Below are 20,839 nucleotides of genomic sequence, written 5' to 3'. Positions count from 1 at the left end.
GTCACTAGAACAGAACCCTGTTGTACTCCTGTTTCTTGAGCTCTTATGACAGTCGCCGCTGCGGTTCAGCGGCTTCTGTTGAAACATGAAACAACAAGAGTTATAAACACCAGGTGACATTTGGGAATGTGCTAACTTCTCCACGGCTCTGACAAACACAAAGCAAACAAAGAGACGAGGAGAGCCAGAGCGGTGACGTTGCATTGAGTTTGCATTTATTTCTCTACTAGATATTCACATTCAGAGCAGTTTCACTACAGCAAAGATACACGATCGACTCTAGAAATCATGAGAGAAATCCATGAAAGTTTGAGGACAATCTTCCATAATGACATAAAACAATTGTCAAATGAATTAAAATTACGACAACAATCCAGACACAAGTTGAAAATAAAACTCCATGCTTTACTACCTTAAGGAAGAAAAAAAACTTTTAGAAAATACATTTAAGGAAAACGTACGAGAATAATACTTTTTAAAGGACAAAGCACGAGACAATCCCTTTTTTCTTAACACATTTCTTTTTTTTTTTCGCTGGGGGGACTGAGTTGCCTCTGAGTGCAGGAAAGTGCCGTAGTCACGAAGGGAATAAAGTGATTTATATACATTTGCGAGAGTCATACTTATGTTGCCACAGCAAGAACATGTGCAAGTTGAACGTTTTTTCATGAGGTCGTCAAGAGTGAGAAACCAAAGATTCAATCTGAGCAACAAGGAGTAAAATCAGGTTAGAAACTTTAAAGTTTAAATAAAGAACCTGTTTAAAATAAATTGAATATTCAATGTTTATATATGGAACTCAAATTCAAGCCCACCAAATTAGAACATTTTCTACCTTTTGACTTTTATCTGTTCATTCAATATTGACTTTTTGTTTCAAAATTCAGTGTCATTTAATAGCGTGTAACACCCAAACAAAATAATCTACAAATGATAATGAATCATGATGTTTTCACGTATAATTTTTAAAGTAATTTTCACTCAATATAGCTTAAAAAATACACTTCACTCAATGTTGACTTTCAGTTCCACATCTCGGTTTCTCACAAAGAACGGACATTCATGAACAAATACAGCAAACGGACAAAATCATGCAAAAGGTTTGATCAAATTATGGAAAAACAAGCAGCGATAGTTTTGGGGTCATTTTGTCGGCAGGTCTCTCAGGTCCCCTTTTGTCTGCAGACACAAAGCTCCGAACAACAGAACTGTAGACAGGCTGCAGTAAAGTGATGCTGCTCTGTGGGGGGAAGAAGTCGGCTAACATGGCTGGATGGAAAGACAAGTCTTCTCCTCATATTTCACCCTCTTCGCCGTCGTTCCAGATACAGTATCGCTGCACCTCTGAGAAAAACCTTCCCTCCGAGCAACAATTCTTATCATTTATAAGTCAATATTGCGTTTAAAATTTGAGTCAACCTTATAATAGAAAATAACATGAGAGTTAAAGATTCTAAAAGCAACTGTGGGTACTTGTGTTGGAACAGAAATAACCTCTGGAATCTCCTGCCATAAATCCATGTAAGCACGATAAGTCATGAAGCAGGACATTCATAAAAGGTGACTCGAGGCCACACACTTAAATCTGCTTCAGTTTGATTTGATATTTTCTGTTTTCTCAAGACTGCAGGGTCTTCAACATAAAGCTCAAAGAATTATCGACAAAAACACTCTGAAGCTGGAGGGTAAATACTCATAAAAAGATATTTTATGGATAAATTAAGTGTCTGAGGTCATGAGGAAGGAAGAAAAAAGCTGAATTAGAAAAGAGGAAGTGTTTTTAAGAGGTCAAACTTCTGCTTGAAAAAAAAGAACAGCTACGTGTTTACACCATGTTCCGCCTGCAGACATTTTCGTGGTGGTTTAGCACTTTTTTTTGTTTCCTTCCGTGTACGCTGACCCAGCTAAAAGTGGTCATGACTAGCCTGTATGTAAGTGAGTTTGTTCCCCAGATCTCAAGTGTCACGAGGACAGATCCCTGCTGCACTAATGAGGACGCCCGGTGAGAAGAAAGAGCTGAGCTAAAAGGCAAATCTCTCACCTACTTTGGTCAGAAAGCTTTTGGGTTATGATTGGAAGAATGAGATCAAAGGCTGAAATGAAGGCGGACTCTTATCCTCGGAGAAGCCAAATCATCTGGTAGAGATTTAGAATAGAACCTTTGTTCCCAAAGTCACGCAAAAGGCCACATTTTTAGATGGAATAAATCAATAAAAATATTTATTACAAAACTTAAACTCAAATTTCCAGTTTAGCGTTTCACTTTTTTTATTTTGTATAAGCAAAGTTTGTCTACTGACTCCTTCAAGAGGCATCTTAAGACATTTATATTCATGCAGGCTTTCTCTTCATTTTCTTGGGGCTGCTGTGTTTGTCTCGATGTCGTCTTGGCCTTTTAAATCATGTACTTTAACTGTGTATTGTTTTTGATCGTTTAAGCGCTTCGTGACCCTGGTCTGAGAAAGACACTTTTACAATTAATACTTTTATATACCGTAGCTCTATGGTTCATCATCCACTGTGTCAGAAATATTGAATTTCCAGATAAATTGTTGACATCCATGATCTTTGTTTGCTTTAAAACAAGATATACTTATTATTTTTTTGTTTGATTTAAATCAGGACTGAATGTGTTTGTATAAAAGTAGCTCATCCTGCCCGGGTGATTCCAACTAGGAGTAAACCTACAATAATATTTAAGTATTATGTCAGATTTAAACTGGAATGTTTGATGAAAGAGGACGACATGGATGAAGATAAATCGACTCGGACTTTTGTGATTTTGGCCCCTTGTGTGATTGAGTTTAGCCATAGAGGGATCGTGTCCTTCATTGGCTTTAAGAAATACTTCAGGGAAGGCGGAACTCGGGGCTTATTGCTTCAACCTTCGCCAGTACAAACTGATTATGATCGAAATAAGATAAGATAGTGATGTAATGAATTCCTTAAAAGAGTGTTACGATGAAACATCTGGTATGTTGCAATCTGAATGTGCTCTTGTATTACAGAGCATTCTTTATAGAGAATCTTACAAATCTGGGGGAAAAAAAAACCTCGAATACACACCAGTCTGACTTGTTAAATATGCTTCAACACAAAAGGATTAGAGGTCTGAAAACAGATGAAAGCGAGGGGAGTTAAAGTTTAGTGGATGACAGACCATCCGCCCGGGATTAGCAGGGGGTAGATTAAGGAGGATTAAAGTTGACGAAGTGTCCGGCGAGAGGGAATTATTGTGCATTACAAGATCCCTCACATGACCAGGGTGCCAAAACTATCTGACGCTTGATACCCAGAACCTTTTCTCTTTCAACAGCATAACAGCGTGAGTCGCGACCCCTCGGAGCGCTCACTCGTATCTCCGGGCCGGCGGGAGTCGAAGGTTTTTTTTTTATATCGTGGAGCTGAGCAAACATCCCTAGATCTCAGGGTTAAGTTACGATGTGTCGAAGAGACAAGTACAAAAGATTGCAAGTGGTTGTTTTTGAAATGAACAGGAACAGAATCTGACGTGTGTCAGTGGCTTCAGTCAAAAAACCCTTTTCATCAAAAGGTTACTTTAGGCAGCATATATACCACAGACTGTTGATTGGTCTAAGACTTCTGGTAGTGTCTCGGGAGTCACATGTGTATCCCCTCCCCCCCCAACCCCAAAAAAGTAACACTACTAAAGGCAGGTTAGGTTTCTTAAGGTAACCAGGGAAAGGTGTTTGAGGACCAGGTAGGACGTTGTTGGACCGGTCGAAGATACTTCATATCTTCAAAACGAGGAAGACAGATGAGACTATCACACTAAATATGCGATCCACGTAAAAAAGCAGTGGTAGACCAGTTGCTATGGTAACTATTGGAGTGATTGAAGGTACCTCACGCTTTTTTCCGAGCCGCTTCGGCGTACTGACACTCGACCGCCGACAGCGCTATGAGCATCTGCGCGGCGTAGTAGGTGGCCATGATGATGGCGCGGGAGTACGGCACGGGGAAGCAGAACTTGTTGACGGCGATGGTGAGGTCCGACACCATGAAGAGGACGGCGCCGAGGCAGCCGCACAGCTTGGTCCAGGTCCACAGGTCGTTGGCCAGCTGCAGTCCCGCCACGGCCCTCCAGGCCATGAAGCCGATGAGGCCGATGTAGACGCCCACCAGGTAGGTGAAGGGGCCCGACAGGTACGGGTACAGCAGCGAGTAGCTCACGGCGGAGACGGCGGTGATGGCGAGCCCGGCGTAAGCGTTGATGGGTTTCATTCCGAAGGCGGACGAGTAGAGGATGTGAGTGATGGCGAACATCAGGAGGCCTGTGGAATCATGGGAAATATCAGCAGTGAATGTCAAGTGAAGTGATGCTTACCTGAGAAACTTTCGAGGAGCATCGACAGAAATGTAAACCTTCATTAACTAACCTCTTGTTACAAGCTAGCTTTAGCTTTGCAAGTATGCAAGTATATCCTGTAGATAAGGAGTTTATGACGACTGTAATGCATTCGTCATCGTCAGATATTAAAGGATAAAGTCAAAGCTTGATACGGAGACGCTTAGGTGATCACAGCTCATTTAAAGGCGAGTCAATGAGTCTGTCGAGCTGGCGTTTGCCCTTTCGGCCTCAGATTTATTGACGTAATTACTCTAGAGGCTTGTAAGTAAGTAAGTAAGTAATTTGTATTGATATAGCGCTTTTCCAGACAAGGGTCACAAAGCGCTTAAACAATCAAAACAATACTCAATAAAACATAAACTTTAAAGGTCAAGATAAAACTTAGAACAACACAGGAGTTCCAGAAAATCAAGGAAAAGCCTGAACAAAAAAAAATGTCTTAAGATGTTTCTTGCATGAATGAAATGTCATAAAGATGTTATACAACAAGGAGGTCAAACCTCACATCTCTATCTTTGACCATCGTCCAAGGTAGACTAGGGCAAAAATGATGGCCTGTGGCCCTTTAACTGTTATTATACAACCCTTTTTTAAACGACATTGTATAAACGTAACAGGAAATAAACATATATTTTATTATTTACTAAAAGAGTAGTTCCAAAAATGAGTTTGATTTTTCCAATTGTAAGACATACTTTTTAATTTTGTCCTCCAAATATATGAAATTGCAGGTCATAAATAATAGAAATATACATAATTATTAACAAGACCATGACATAATAGACTTTGTAATGTCATGACCTTTAACATTGTTTGTTTTTCCATTTTTACTCAAGTTTTTTAATTTGTTGTACCATGTAATTAATTCTTAAAAATTTATTTTTTATCAATGCCAAAAACAAAATGTGAAAAATTAACAAGAAAAGTGTTGGAAAAGGCACAAAACATAGCAGCATAAAGCAAAGCTTGCCGTTGAATCAGTAAAATGAATAAACTTTCTTGTGTTACGACTCATCGACTACACTATTAACTAACATTTACACTGTTGTGGTGGGGAAAACAGAAGGGGACAGTATAAACTTAAGTAATACAATTATTAATTATTTTATTTTATATTACTTTTTAAAATTCTAAATCCCACATAAATACACTTTATTTCCAAGATATGGGTTATTTTCATTTTAAATACTCGCGTTTTTACGCACAAAAAATGTGCTTAGCAACCTTTTACGTCAAAGTCTCAATACTGAAAAGAGCGGTAAAAAGTACATAATTCATTTCCACCGGAGCTTGTCTGCACTATTTAAATGTAAGCATGTGGTCCATGTCAAAAATGTTTAAATGAACGAATATAAACGGTTAATCCAGTTTACATTCATGTTTTTATTCGTTTGTTCTGATCTCTGAGAGAAAAATCACGGACTCTAGTTAATTTATACATTATTTAAATATGTAAATGAGGGCGTGTAAAAGGCCGAACAAATGAATTCGACGTTGATTGGGATGTACGAAGGAAAAGTACCTCAGGCAAAGATTCATACATCCGAATATTTTTGTGCTGAGCCATCTTCTGGGTTTCAGTTTCCGGACATATTTAGGAGAAGATCTACGAACTTCTTAGTACATGAAGCCCCACAAAGTCATAGTTAGAGACTAATAATGAATAACAGAAATAAATACAAAAAATAAAATTAGTTAGTTTTCTACGTTATCTTTTGACCACATGAGGTCATGATACAGTCAAAGTGTAAGAGAAACTAGGAATATTGATTTGAGATTAAATTTAGATTTTATCCATGAGATAATCTGACCTGCTCTGGTGACCTCCTAAAAAGGGTCACATGGTCTCCCTTCCTGCCAATTGTTTAGGCGAGAGGGTCAAATACCAGAGAGATAATCATAGAAAATGTGATACTTTTTGGATTTTAGGAATCAACAGTAACATGATTGACAAACGTCCTACCATGAACAAAGTATCCCTGCTCCTGCCAGATGAGGAAGGCGTCCCCCAGCGCCGAGAAGATGAGGCCAGCTAAGATCTTGCGGGCGCCGGAGTCGGTTCCGATGAAGCTGAAGCCGTGCGACAGCAGGAACACCCACAGGCAGAAGATGGGCAGACACTTGATGAGGGCGCTGAACCAGGACGGACTGGAGGTGGGCAGCCACAGGACGAAGTAGACGCAGGTGGCCTTGAAGAACGGCACCAGCTTCGGGCCTTCGCTCTTGACCTGAAGCACAAAGAGTTTGTCTCTGTGAGTTCATTGTTAGCGACACGTAATAACACAAAAGTAACGACTAGAAAATGGATTGTGACAGCGCATCAATAAGATAATGTCACTTTGTATTGCATTCTTTTGATCAAATCTGGAAAAAGGAACTTCCACGATTCTGGAATTCTGAGCAGGAATCAAACTAGCACCAGTACGCCACCCGTTAGTTAGGTCAGGGGGTGTTGAAAGAACAATAGAACATTTTGTCTCTAAAGTCACATGTAAGTAGATTTTTACTGTGTTCAATTAAGTCTAGATTCATTCCTTATGTCGGACACGTGCGCAGCAGCGGTGAGAAGCCATACCGTTGTGTTAAAAGTCTTCAAACGAACCCTGAGAAATCTACCATATAAAATCAACTTCATTATCAACTTGAATGGAATTGAATGATATCGTCTAATACTAGCGGCCCTTTGTCTGCAGTAATGAGGTCAAACTAAAAAACTGATAAGAGAAAAATATTTACATCATCTTAAAGTACTATAATACATTACGAGTACATTCTAGCTGTTTTTGAAACATGCTTTTTTGTTTCTGTAATATTTTTTTGATTTTTGGTGACCCAATGGCCAAAAACAAACATGTCTGTGGTATCCCTTGTGTTGTCTCTGGGTCAAGGTGACCCAAAGGCTAAAAACAAATGTGTATGTGGTATCCCTTGTGTTGTCTCTGGGTCAAGGTGACCCAAAGGCTAAAAACAAATGTGTATGTGGTATCCCTTGTGTTGTCTCTGGGTCAAGGTGACCCAAAGGCTAAAAACAAATGTGTCTGTGGTATCCCTTGTGTTGTCTCTGGGTCAAGGTGACCCAAAGGCTAAAAACAAACGTGTCTGTGGTATCCCTTGTGTTGTCTCTGGGTCAAGGTGACCCAAAGGCTAAAAACATGTGTTTGTGGTATCCCTTTTAATGTCTCTGGGTCAAAGTGACCCAATGGCCAAAAACAAATGTGTTTGTGGTGAAAGTCGTACACCTTGACCTCAAGTTGCATCTTAACAATTAAAAAAAAAATTATAATACTTTATTTAAATATATTTAATGTTTCATAAAATCTTTCTTTTTAAACTGCATTTTGCCTCGTGCTATAAATAATCATTTTTATTATCCAATTTTTTCCCACATTTTACGGCTTGTTTTTATTGGTTCCGTCCCTCAAGAACCGAACAGGCTACTCCTGATCCAACGTCTTAAGCGGGATTTATTCAAATAGAATTCCGACTGCGTCAAGGAAAAGATTCCCAGCGCTTAAAAATAACCTGCAACTTAAAATGCTTTTCCTTATTTGGGGGGAGTCAATTTGTTGTGGTGCGAAGGGGAAAAATCCTGCTGTTGTGTGGTCTCCTCCGTCGGTATCTCAGACACGCTCGTGACCGTGAAGTCGAAACTCAGCAGAAAAACGCAGACGGCGGGGAAATGAAAATGACACAGAGTGACCTTTTGGGCAACGTTCTTATCTTGCTTTTGCTCTTTTACATTTCACCATTCATCAGCCTTTTCACACGAGTCCTATCTCTTTCCGTCCAAAATATTCAACTGGGTCACCAAAAAAAAAAGCCAGAACGTTGCTTCAGAGAACCAGCATGGGAGAAGAAAAGAGAGCCTGTGTTTTCTCAGAAACCGTGAGCGAGTTCAGCGAAAGAGAAGTGAGGAGGGGGAGATGAAGGGGTTCTAGTGGAGGAGGAAGAAAGGCTGAATACAAGAGCAGTTCCTTGATGGTTTGAGGAGACTTTTCGCAACAAAAAAAACATGTTTAAAAGACGGTGTCTTCTCGGGTGAGTTCAGGAAAAAGGAAGAGTGAATGTTAGACGGCGGCGAGGTGAGAAACGATATGAGCCCGTGGGAGCGAATGCCTCCGCCTGAGAGATACGACAAGAGAAAACAAAGGGTCGACCCACACCTGCGCTGGATTATTTGCCTTCATCACGAGCAACACGTGTCTCTGCTGCAAAAAAACTGTTTCCTTCAACTGAGAAAAATCTATAAACTTATGAAAATGATGTTACAACACGATCTGGAGCTCGTAATCCATGCGTTTGTGTCTTCTTGTTTAGACTACAGTTTATTTTCGTGTCTAAACAAGAAGGAGGAGGCGAGACGTCTGCAGTTAATACAAAACTCTGCAGCGAGAATTTTGACCCGCTCTAGTAGAAGAACTCACATTTCTCCGATCCTTAAAAGTCTTCACTGGCTGCCAGTTTCTTTCAGGATCAACTTTAAAATTCTGGTTCTTACTTTCAGATCTATTCATGGTCCTCCTTAAATCCGTGATCTGATCCAGCCTTACACCCCAGCTCGGGCTCTGAGGCCTTTGGATCAGAATCTACTGATGGTTCCTGAACACGTTTTCGGACCTGAAGAGAGAAATCCTTACAGACTCCTTCAAGAAACATCTTAAGACATGTTTATTTGTGCTTTTCACTAATTTTATGTGACGCCTCTTGGCCTTTTATTTTTAATTTATGGGGATTTTTTATTTTGCTTTTGATTATTCAAGCGCTTTGTGACTCTGGTCTAGAAAGGCGCTTTACAAATAACTATTACTTACTTACAATCCTGGCCAAAAAATGTCTCCTAATCACTCGTGTCACTAAAAAAACAGGGTGATCCGGGCGACTATCTTAGGAGGAGGAACAACATGTTTCTTCTCGCTAACAAGTTCATTAGTCGACTCTCATTAAGACCTCAGTTGGTAATTTAGAATAAACGACCTTCCTTCTCCATTGTGTGCTTAATGAAATCGTGCTTTTTGTGAGTCATTTTAATTAAATAAAGGCAAACAAACGCACTTGCTCCGGTCGATATCCAGACTGTATTCATTAGGATTGAAACAGGACGAGAGCTAGAAGAGGAAACCACACGAAAACAGCAAGGTTGTTGTCAGGGACTCGCAGATAAGAACGAGGGAAGGATGATGAAGAGCAGAGCTTGTTTGTCTAGGAATTGAATTTAATCGAGAACAAATATCAACATGATCCGATTTTCTAATTATTATAATTTTTTTAAATCGAAGTGCTCCAGGTCACTGTTAAATAGAAATATAGAAAAAAAACGTATTATCCTGTTCAAATAATCCTGGTGTTAGTGATTTTAAATGAAAATATTATATTATCACTCTTGTCATTTCTGGGTCAAGGTGAATGAAAACAAATGTGTTTGTGGTATCCCTTGTGTTACCACTGGGTCAAGGTAAATGACATCCACCACTGCATATGTATTTCTAGAAGCAAGGGACACCATGAATACATTTGTTTACGGGCCTTCGGGTCCCCTTGACCCAGAGATAACACAAGGAATACCACAAACACATTTGTTTTTCGGCCACTGGGTCACCTTGACCCAGAGATAACACAAGGGTAAAGCTGTTAATTATTTTTAATGTACTAAATCACCTTAAAGAACTAACTGTTAATATTAAAATGTGTTTAATTTCTCTAATTTCAATGATTTACTTTTTTATTTCCTGTTTATAAGTCCATTAATTCTGAAAATACTCAACAGTAATTTTATACTTTATAATAAGACATTTTCTTCAACAGAACTGGGCATTTTAGTTTTTACTTCAATGATAATATTCATGAAATTAATATTTATTTCCTTTTTTTTTTAATTTTAAAACATTTTCTTTTCATTTTTTTTTTAATTGTACACAGTGAATAGTGAGTAACTGCATCTACAACCTGTACTGAAAAGAAAAGTACACCAGCAAACAATAAACATTGTTAGACAAATATGGAAATACATTTCCTTCTTTCAAAGACTGTCTGACTCATACTTTGATCTGCATGTGGCCGCGTATCCTGTTCATCATCAACCGACTGTCTCTTCACTCGAGTGTATCCTGAACCGTTTAAGATGTGACGCCGTCTAGTTAAGCAACTGAAAACAGCTTGTGTCGTCTACACTGATGGAGATGTTGTCTGTTTAGATAAGACAGTCATGGGGGTGGAAGCAAAACAAAGGGGAATTAAATTGCGAGACTCTCTTTATACAACACTTAAACAGATCATGAGAAAATGACTTAATAAGCTTGGATGTCTTATTAGGAATATTATGATGGGTCACAGGTCATTGTTTATCTTTGTTATTCTTCCTGAAAAAAATCCCTCTGGTGGTTGAAAATAAAAAGCCATTTTTTAATTTGCCGGTTTGATTCACCATATTGGCAAAAAAAAAGCTAAAACGTAAAAGCTAATAAACAGGAAAACAAAACTCCAAAATCAGAAGTAACACCCACTGTCGCACTGACTTGATCCCCGTCGGTACACAATCCTGGATATCTCGATTCACCATGTCTTATAGGCAACAAGATTTGGACAAAAATCGGGGTGTGTTACACGATCTATTTACACATGTGCGTTCCTTTAAAATATAAAAAAAACATTATTCTTTTAGCTGACAATTAAATGTCTGTTGCTAGCTTTTACTGTAGAGTTAAATCACATTTAAAAGTACCAAAAAAAGACACAGGAAAGACAAGAGATGGTTTAAATTTCCCTCGATCGGTGCAGATGGTTGCCATGAGCCACAGTCGGACTCGAACCAGAGACCCTAAATGTGTAGAGCTATGATGCTGTTGAACTCTGGCAGAAAAGAAACAAATCGGTAAAAAAAAAAAAAATCTTTTCACATGCTTGTTCCCCCATCTATAGACCTGATTTTATTTTTTCCTTTTTATATTTTACTCAAACATTCCGTCCATCTGTCCGAGTATAACCTCCATTACTTTGTCCTAAACCTCTCCACACGAGCTGCGATATACTCATCAAATACCTTGTTTTCCAAAAGCCGTTCTCACCAGTGCGGTTCATGAACTCCTCTAAAGGTCACTGTAAAAGTGTCACCGTCTTGTGTTTTACTCATTCCCCCTTAATACGAACCCAAACCTTTGTTCTTCAGGAAAGGACATGTTCGGAGAATTCCTCCGGTAACCCATCCTGGACACTGAATCTTTTTTGCAAGAGTTGAATTCCCCAGATGGAAGCTAAGTAGATACAATTACCTCTAAACGTGCCTTGGGATGCCAACCAGACAATAATAATACATTCATGGCGTCTGGGAACAGTGTCTCGGTAAATTCCTTTACTGGCTACATTCGATTGGTTTGAATGATTTTTAAATAATAAAGAAGGTTTTGAATTTTAAACATTCAACTAATTTTTAAAAACTGATCCAATCGCCAGCCATAGGCAATATCACATGGATAAACTGCTCCTCCGGGAAATTATTAATCTGTACAAAACTCTCTTTAAGTTCAAATATTTGCATTCAAAAAAATAGAAATCATTTCTGCATTTTTCTGGAGGTTAAATCTTGTTTACCATAACCACACCCTCTCTCTGCTGTGATTGGTCAAGCATTGAGGTTTGTCATCAGTCCCTGAAGTCTCCTCCTCTGAAGGGACTCGTTGTATAAACAAAGTGGGGAGTGATTACAGCTGGCTGGAGGATAGACGTTATTATGTCATAATGGACTCCACTCTTGTAACCTCTTGTTTGCTAAGATTTCAGACAGGGGAGAACTTTATGAAGTAATAACTTCAAAACATGGTAGTGATGAGAGAATTACTGTATCATGGAGAAGAAGACTTCAACATTCGAAACATATGAGTGAGTGAGTTGGGTTTTTTACATTAAATATGAATTTATTTCAGACGTACCAATCAGAGAATAGCTTTTTAAAAAACATGTTTTTGTGCGTACACTCACTGCTGTTAGCTCTTGAACTTGTGATTGTGCCAAACACCTGTCAGAGTTTGTAATAACTAACAGTTTTCCGCTCAATAACAAGACCACAACATTAAATAACAAACCTTAACTACCTGCTAACCAAGGTTCCTCGACCCCCCCAACTCCATTTGAAATGTGACCTAGGAGACATATGAAGGATGTGTAGCCTCCTGTGAACAATATTTGGCAGATGGTAGGTGAGATATAAGTGATCCTCTGAGGGACACAGCTGTGAGTCGTATGATGTTGTTTCTGAGGCCATCGTACATCCAAGGTAAATATAAGACGTATTGAATGTCTTTAACACCCTACTTGCTATTTTAATTGACTTATTTACATGGATATTTATAGGTTCAATCATTTGGCGTATTATTTTCAACTTTAATCTTAAAACTCCAATGTTAATTGAATATTTATATTCACAACATAAAATAAGTATGGTCCAGTTTTCTCTCCTTTGTATAAACCCTGGAAGAGTATGTAGTTCCCATAACAAATACAAGGACTTGTCTTTCAAATTTTACGACTGTTCTCTCGTTACTTCAATGCGGTCGCAGCAGATGGACTTCAGTGAAAGGAAAGAGTGAAAACCCATTACAAAGACAGAGAAACAGCCAAACAAAGAGCAGGGCAATCGATTCGGGCAGATTTAAAGCCTCTAAGTGAGTTTTCACAGGGATGTCTGTAATAAAGTTTATGAGCCTCAGAAGGTCAGAGTATAACTGTGACTGTAACGATCATGTCGTAATGTCGCTCACAGTTTAATGTTATATTATCCAACTCCTCATTACAAATTGTAATATCATTATTTAATGAGATTTTTCTTTTTGTTTCAATCCATTTTCAAATTATTATTTTTTTTTCAATGATCCTTTTTGGTGGGTACTTTTTGTACTTTTTCTTTTGACCACTTAGTTAAGAGAAGAACCGTAAGAGATGGAAAAACATTATTATTAGTTATTATACTAAAATAACTAATAATAATCAGTGTTTTTTCATTTCAATATTTAAAAACGTTGCTTTTTTTCATTAAAGTATTCTAAAGTATAAAGCCATGTAACATTAAATAACAATTAATACTACAGATTTCAGTGTATTTATTTTTTTATAATGTCATGGTATTATTTAATTTCACTTTCACTCTTAATACATATATTTAAAAATGTTAACAATCTTAACAAGGGGGGGCAGGTACAACTTTAACATGCTTCATTTCAGCTGTCTGTTATTAGAAATCACAGTCTCTGATCATGGTATAAACGTCCTTCGAGTTCGTCTAAAAAAAACAACTCTTATTCAAGAAAAAAAGAAACAGTTGAATATCTGCTGTGTCATAAATCAAGTGGTTGCCTAGTAACAAGAATTACTTTTTTTATTAACGACGTATTACAGCAACGTAGTTACAACACATTCCTCTTCAGAAGCCCCTACTTCACATTCTCGTCACGGCATATACAGAGAAACAAAAGTGCAATTACGAAATAAATTCTAAAGAAGTTTGAATCGTCGGTTGCGGTTTAAAAAAAAAAAAAGTGGTATTTGTGACTTGGGTAGCATCAAGGCGCATGCGCAGGAAGACAACCTACTAGACAAGGGACGTCGTGTGACAAGGTTCCACTTCGAGAGAGATGGTTTTGGAAACGAGTGGAATCTTCCTTCTTGCAGTGGAACAAAGACACTGTGTGTGTTATTGTTATGACAAATAGAACGAGGTTAAAACGTTCTAAACACAGCGGAGCTCGCTTGTAGACACAGTTTTCATCAAGAAAATAAATCACTTTTCCATGCGATTAATTCATACTTTAGAGTATCATCTCTGGCGTTGAAAAAAAAGTGGAAATACACACCAATAACTGGAGTAATAATACATGTATTCACGGATGATGTTGTGAGCTTTTAGCTAAACTAGCAACTAAAGTGATAGCACTGTTTGTTAGTGAATCCAGACGAGTTGACACTTACCACGGTCACCGGAGAAACCATGTCTCCCTCGTCGGTCCGTCGGTCGTTGGGAAGATGTTTAGTATTTAAAAAAAAAAAGGAGTTTATTCGTCCAGTTTATGTTCTGCTGAGAGAGATGCCGATTGTTTTTGTCTTCGGACTGGTGGGCGGGAACGAGTGCCGCGGAAAGGCTGCAGCCAATGGGACCGCGATATAGCTTCCAGTGCTGACCAATGGATGAGCAGGATCGTCTGTAAGGCGGGGCTACATGTAGAGTGGGAGGAGCCTGACGTGTGTTTACTGTCGAGGAGCAGATGGCCTTTATTTACGTTTCATAGAAACGATTATTGGCGTAAGTATGGCGTTTAAGGAATAAATTAAAAAACTTAACACATATAAATGCCATCTTTGACACATTGGATTTTTCGGTTCGGTGTTTGAACGCTGTTGTCATTCACATGGGATTTATAAATCCGTTCGTCATCACGTGATGCTTTATATAAAATAACATACATAATTATCAGTAAGAATTTTTAGAAATCGAAATAATAATGTTTTTAAGCATCTTAAACTCTGTCTTTTTTCTTTTTTTTTATTGCTACTGATCACAACATAGGCCAGACAACGCTGTTTAGATTATCCGAAAGGAAACAGTGACATCGAGTGGAGATACTGTGGAAAAAACATGGAGGCAAATTATTATAGCAAAAATAATATTAAAGGTCAAAATATGTTTAGTTTTCGGAAGCAACATTTCTCCAAAATGCGTTCAAACTATTTTATTATTAATCATTAATTCACTGTTAAATTGTAGTTTTACATAGTAAAAAATGAACTAGATTAACAATATATATATATAATCCAGTGCATAAAACACTGCATATTTTAGGTTCACCCTCTTCAATGGTTTTCAATGTCAGTCATACGAAAAATTACATTTTATTAATCCGTATTACTAAATTTACAAATAATCTGGAATATAAATGACAGACGCAAATCTGTGCTTATAACCCCAATAAACACATTAGTACAAATTGACTTTTTAATCGTATTATCCAACTTCAAACACGCATTTAGATTGATTTAATATATATGATCGTTTAATTTGACTAGTACAACAAAACTGTGACTACTTCCGGCTGAAGCGGAAGTACGCTTCAGTGAGCCCTCTCACTTCCTGTTAACAATCTTTGTGCTCTTCTAATTTGTCGGTGTTAGTCACTGACGGTTCAGTCAAAAAAATATATACAATTATTATGATTAAATTCTGTCGCCACTTAATCTGATTGAAAATGAATCTTTTTTGACCCCGTCCTCACGTGGGATGAAGTTAGTTTCTTCATAGCCTGCTTAGTTGTTTCGACGAAAAGATTAGCTTTTCATGCTAACGATCGTTAGCCTACACAAATCTTAAATACAGCTGAGTTTATTCATCAGTTTAGTCAAACCAATCGAATGTATTCAGACAGTTAAAAAAAACGGACACATAACGTGGCAAATCGTCCGAGGAAGCGACTGAAAGCCAGCTGTTAACTTCGGCCGATATGATGGATTTCGACGATGTTTTGAACATTGCCACGCAAAACAAAGATGGAGGTAATTCTCAGGTAAGGTTTGCTTCAACATTGATTTAAGGGAAGACAAAAAAAGGCTGTTTAGTCGTCGAAAATGTGCCAGCTCATCGTCGGCGTGGATGGGAAGCTAACATTATGGCTAACCGTTATCTGAGCATCTGTGACTATTCTTCCATGTCAGTGATAGTTTTTAAATCATTCTTATTGTCCAAATCAAATTTCAAGTTTGAATGTTGTTTGTTTCATTTCACATTTCATATCTCGTTACAAGTACTCTGACCTGTCAATCAATAAGAATAATATTTCAGATATCAACTCATTTTCTGTTGCTTTTTTTTTTTTGTCATACGTCAACAGAAGAGATACAGTTTACAAACTGGCCCTCCTAAAAAGGTTCCTCGGTCAAAGGGGGTCGATCCCAGTGCAATCCAGGCTCTTCTGAAGAAGCGACAGTTGGACGCCAAGAAAAAAGGTAATTTCCAAATGTGGTTTAAAGGTCTGTATTATGCTAAAACCCACTTATATCAGGGTCATTGTTTCAGGACTTTGTTTCCTCAGTATCCGTGTTGAATCAATCCATCAATAAGTTTGTAGGTTGGACACTGATTTCTTTCCGAAAGCAAGTCGTGATCAACAAACCTCTGTCCTATCAACTACTATCAGAACATTTATTTTAGTAAAACCATAGCTAGTTTTTATTTTCTAACGTTTTTTGGTTTGGTTTGTAAGTAAGTAAGTAATATTTGTAGAGCGCTTTTCTAGACCAGGGTCACAAAGCGCTTAAACAATTAAAACAATACTCAATAAAATATATGCTTAAAAGGTCAAGACACCAACCGAGACAAACACAGGAGTCTCAGAGAATCAAGTAAAAGCCTGCATGAGTAAAAATGTCTTAAGATGTTTGTTGAAGGAGTCAGTAGATCCATCAACGGCAGAAGAAGATCGTTCCAAAGCTTAGGAGCAACATGCCGGTATCTGAATGTTTGTGGGGTTAAGAGAGTTCAGAATCTGATCAACACCTTCTTAGTAAAACTACTTTACTCTATTGTTTATTAGGTTACAACAGTTTGGGTATAAATCACTCGCTTAATTGATAGTGATTCTGGGTGTGGCCTCACCTGTTTAGGTTTCTTAATCCCTCCTTGAACTCTTTATAAATCTTTTCCAAACTGTTTCCACATTCTTACACAGTTTATACAGTCTAAAAAACCTCATCATTTGAGCTACATTAAATTCTTAATGATTAGGGATTATTCTTAATTGATGGGGTTTACGGTTATGTTAATTCTATAATAAACAATTTACACATTTTAGTGAAGGTGTCATGATTTGCTCAGTTTAAGTCAGTCTGTGGTGGTTTACGAGTTAAAGGGAAAAGAGTGAGATTTGTTTTGGTTGTTGAAGAGAGTAAGACAAGGACATTGTGTCTATGTTTTGGTGATGGTTGAAGCCTGTGCAGTCTATATCAGTTACCAAACAAATGATCTGATAATGTCTTAAAAGCCCCTAAAATGAGGAGAATATGGGGAATTTCAAAATGTTAAAAAATTTAAAGCTTAATCAAATTCTTGAACGTTTCAGAATTGGAGAATAGGAAACAGAAGGACGAGCTCCTCGCCAAAAGAGTAGAGATGAAGTCGGACCGCAAGGCCCGCGCCATGGCGTCAAGAACTAAAGATAATTTCCACGGTTACAACGGCGTCCCGTTCGTCGAGCCCCCCAAGAAGAGGAGATCGAAGGGAGATCACGAGGAAGATAATGCGACGGGCAACGACGGATTCAGAAACTACGCCGGTGACCCGGAGGACGATGAGGACAACTATGAGTACGACCCATCGGATTCAGAACCAGAACCAGAGCCAGTTCGGAGACCCGGAAAGCCTTCTGTTAGGAAACCAAATATGGCACAAAAGTCTGCTACCCCTGGCATGAACTTTGCAGACTTGCTGAAGTTGGCGGAGAAAAAACAGTTTGAGCCCGTTGACTTAAAACCTAAAGCTGCCAAAAATGAAGGGAGACTTCGCACAGCTGACGAGATAAGAGATTATGAAATGGAGCAAAAAGCCAGGAGAAGGGAGACGGACCCAAAGATTGAAAGGGACAATAGATCGAGTTCTTCTTCATCGGTTCGTAAAGGGAATATAGACAAGGATCAGAAAAATGTGAAGCCACAAAAAAGTTCCTTGGAAAGATCTGGAACAGTAAAGAAATCTAGTTCAACTCACACGAGTGATAGAAGCCAAGTGTCCTCTAAGAGTTCAAGCAAGGACAGAGATAGAGAGGGACCAAAGATGCGTCAGGGAGACAAAGAAAGACCAAAACTATCGAGTTCATCCGGTGGTATGGCTAAAGTTCCTTTGAAAACATCTTTGTCTCAGGTACCTGCCAAACAATCCCTTGTCAGGACTTCTTCATCTGGTTCCAAATCAAGTGCCTTGAGTGACTTATCGTCTTCTAAAGGGAGATCTGCTAACACTGCTGGAACCAGACCATCATCTGGACAAAGATCTGAAATTGGTAGCACTAAGCAGCCAAGACCCAGTCAAGGCCCTGGAACGATGGGGCCCAAGTCTGCAAAGGGAGAGCCAATACGATCCGGAGGCAGCAACGTCGGTCCGAAGGCTTCTTCTAGTGGTCCATCAAGAGCAGGAACATCTCAACAGACGAGACCCAGAGATCCAGCTCTAGGAAAATCATCAACTGGGAAGCCTGGTGGTAGCAGCGCTGGGCGTGGGCCACCTGGTCGAGCCAATTCTGGGGGCGGATCAGTTGCCGGAAGGCCGACCGGAGTCGCTGGATCTGGACCGGGGAGACCAATGGGTAGTGCAGGAAATGGAACAGCAAGGCCAACAGGAGTTGCTGGTTCTGGACCCGGCAGACCGATGGGCAGTGCAGGAAGTGGACCCGGAAGGCCCTTGGCTAAACAGGGATCTGGACCCGGGAGACCATCAGGAAGTCAGGGTCCTGGAATGAGTCGACCTGCGGGTAGTGTGGTAAACGGTAGACCGATGGGAAACTCAGGCCCAGGACTCGGTAGATCGAAGTGCACCGTAATGTCCGAGACCATTTCTTCTAAAAATGTTGGCGGGTCCAGGCCAGGAGGCCCTCTTCGACCTGGGATGCAACAGAGACCTATTATGGGTTCTAGACCAGGAGGACCTCCCGGACCAATGATCAGACCACCAGGTATGGAAAACTGTGCGACTATTACACATTTGATACATTGTGATTCAAATGTAGATCAACACCATCACTTCCCATTAACGCTTGAATTTCCCTCTGCTTTCAATGTTCTATAAAGATGAGTCGCTTTAAAATACATTCAGCGCACGGCCCTTTAACCATTATGTCTGGCTCGACCAGTTCCAGTTGAGCTACCAAATGTCTACCAAATTTAACATTATGTTTCAACTTAATCTCGTAAAATTTGTGCTGTGAAAGTATGTTGTTGACTAAATGTATCTTCTAGGAATTTTACTACGGAAAAGTTGAACACAAGTTTCTGATTGTTTGGTAATTTAGGCCATTTATAGTTTGATAAATATATGTTGGGTTCTGAACAGCCAGTGTAGAAATAATACATTTATTTATTTAAGGCTATGATTTCTTCTCCTAACTACATTTGTGTAGAAAGTGCTGGAACAACAATAGTTGTTTAAAATTCCACCAAGGGAGAAATCCAGTGAGTTATGATCATAATCTCGGGTTCTACGAATTGGTGTGAAGCGGTTAGAGGGCGAGCACCTAATGAATTAGAACTTAAAGTTCTAAAGCATAAAATGTTTCTTTCCAAAACCAATCCACGTGTCATGGGTAAGAAAATACATTTCATGGTTTCTTAAACATAAATCTAATCATCTATAGAATTCCTTTTCTGTTCTTGTACTTGTAATTTTAATTTGGAAAAAAACAACAACCCTGCATCTATTTTTTTTTAGGTCACATGTTGCCACCGATCACGTCGGCATACAAGAGAAAATTCGACGATGACGAGGAGTACGACTCCGAAATGGAGGATTTCATCGACGACGTAGAAGACAACCAGGAGGAAGTGTCCAAACATATCAGAGAAATCTTTGGCTACGACCGAAACAGGTAGATTCCTTAAACAATGATCATGATTCAAGTCGTCTTTCTTGTAAAACGTTTTTTAAATACATGATCGTCTCAGATACAAAGAGGAGAGCGACTACGCTCTGAAGTTCATGGAGAGCAGCTGGAAAGACATGCAGAAAGAAGAAGCAAGAAGGTAAATCTGAACAGCTCACTCAACTTTGAATTGATTTTTATTTTAAGTTTGTTTTGTTTTTTTGTCACTAGCCTCAAGATGGCGGTTCAAGAAGACCTGGAGGAGGAGAAGAAAGAAGAGGAGGAAATGAAACGACAGATGGCCAAGAGGAAAAGAAGGAACTGAAGCCATTTTTAACAGCAGACATGTGTCTTTGCTCACTTTCTTGGATTATTTTGGTGAACATCACAAAAGCGCAAGAGAGGAATTTTAGTTCAGAATTTTGAGATAATCCCATTTATTCGTTCCCCTCACTGAGTGCAGGGCGTACACTTACAAAGGTCCTGTGTTTCTGCTAAGAATCGGACTGTGAGGTGATTATTTTTAAAAACCAACGGTGCAATCGTTTCCTCATGATGCTTAGTTATTTCAGTAGACATTTAGTTATAAATACGTGAAATACCCAGCGCGGGTTGCTTGTTTACGTGTGTGTGTGGGGGGGGCAACGGCAATGTTTGACTTGAGAGAAAGTGGTATTTAAGTGATTTGTAGCTTCTGACAATCGTACTAATATATTGTGTAAAAAGACACGGACAAAGTCTATGCCCTTTAATACAAATGGATACAACTTTTCTGCATTCTGTCGTGTGGAAACTGATTATTTGTTTTAATAAGTCGCACATGTTGACACGATTTAAGACTCTGTCTTTCTTTCTTTTTTTTAATTGT

General features: G+C 38.9%; 2 protein-coding genes across 2 annotated transcripts; one reads left to right on the top strand and one right to left on the bottom strand.

Annotated features, from left to right (window-relative positions):
* Positions 1 to 193: 193 nt before the first annotated feature.
* On the bottom strand, positions 194 to 14,456 carry tmem86a (transmembrane protein 86A). Its single transcript, XM_087797836.1, has 3 exons — positions 14,327 to 14,456; positions 6,336 to 6,600; positions 194 to 4,295 (listed from the first exon to the last, which is right to left on the bottom strand). The coding sequence occupies exons 1-3, from the start codon at positions 14,345 to 14,347 to the stop codon at positions 3,868 to 3,870; spliced, it is 714 nt and encodes a 237-aa protein (XP_087653962.1). The 5' UTR covers positions 14,348 to 14,456; the 3' UTR covers positions 194 to 3,867.
* Positions 14,457 to 15,480: 1,024 nt separating this feature from the next.
* spty2d1 (SPT2 chromatin protein domain containing 1) lies at positions 15,481 to 20,803 on the top strand. Its single transcript, XM_087796678.1, has 6 exons — positions 15,481 to 15,912; positions 16,237 to 16,351; positions 17,464 to 19,068; positions 19,821 to 19,977; positions 20,054 to 20,131; positions 20,203 to 20,803. Exons 1-6 carry the CDS (start codon positions 15,850 to 15,852, stop codon positions 20,294 to 20,296), a joined length of 2,112 nt encoding a protein of 703 aa, XP_087652804.1. The 5' UTR covers positions 15,481 to 15,849; the 3' UTR covers positions 20,297 to 20,803.
* The last annotated feature ends 36 nt before the right edge of the window (positions 20,804 to 20,839 follow it).

Source organism: Callionymus lyra, chromosome 8 (genome assembly GCF_982586985.1).
Source record: "Callionymus lyra chromosome 8, fCalLyr1.hap1.1, whole genome shotgun sequence".
Taxonomy (NCBI): domain Eukaryota; kingdom Metazoa; phylum Chordata; class Actinopteri; order Syngnathiformes; family Callionymidae; genus Callionymus; species Callionymus lyra.
This window is presented reverse-complemented; position numbering and strand designations above follow the sequence as displayed.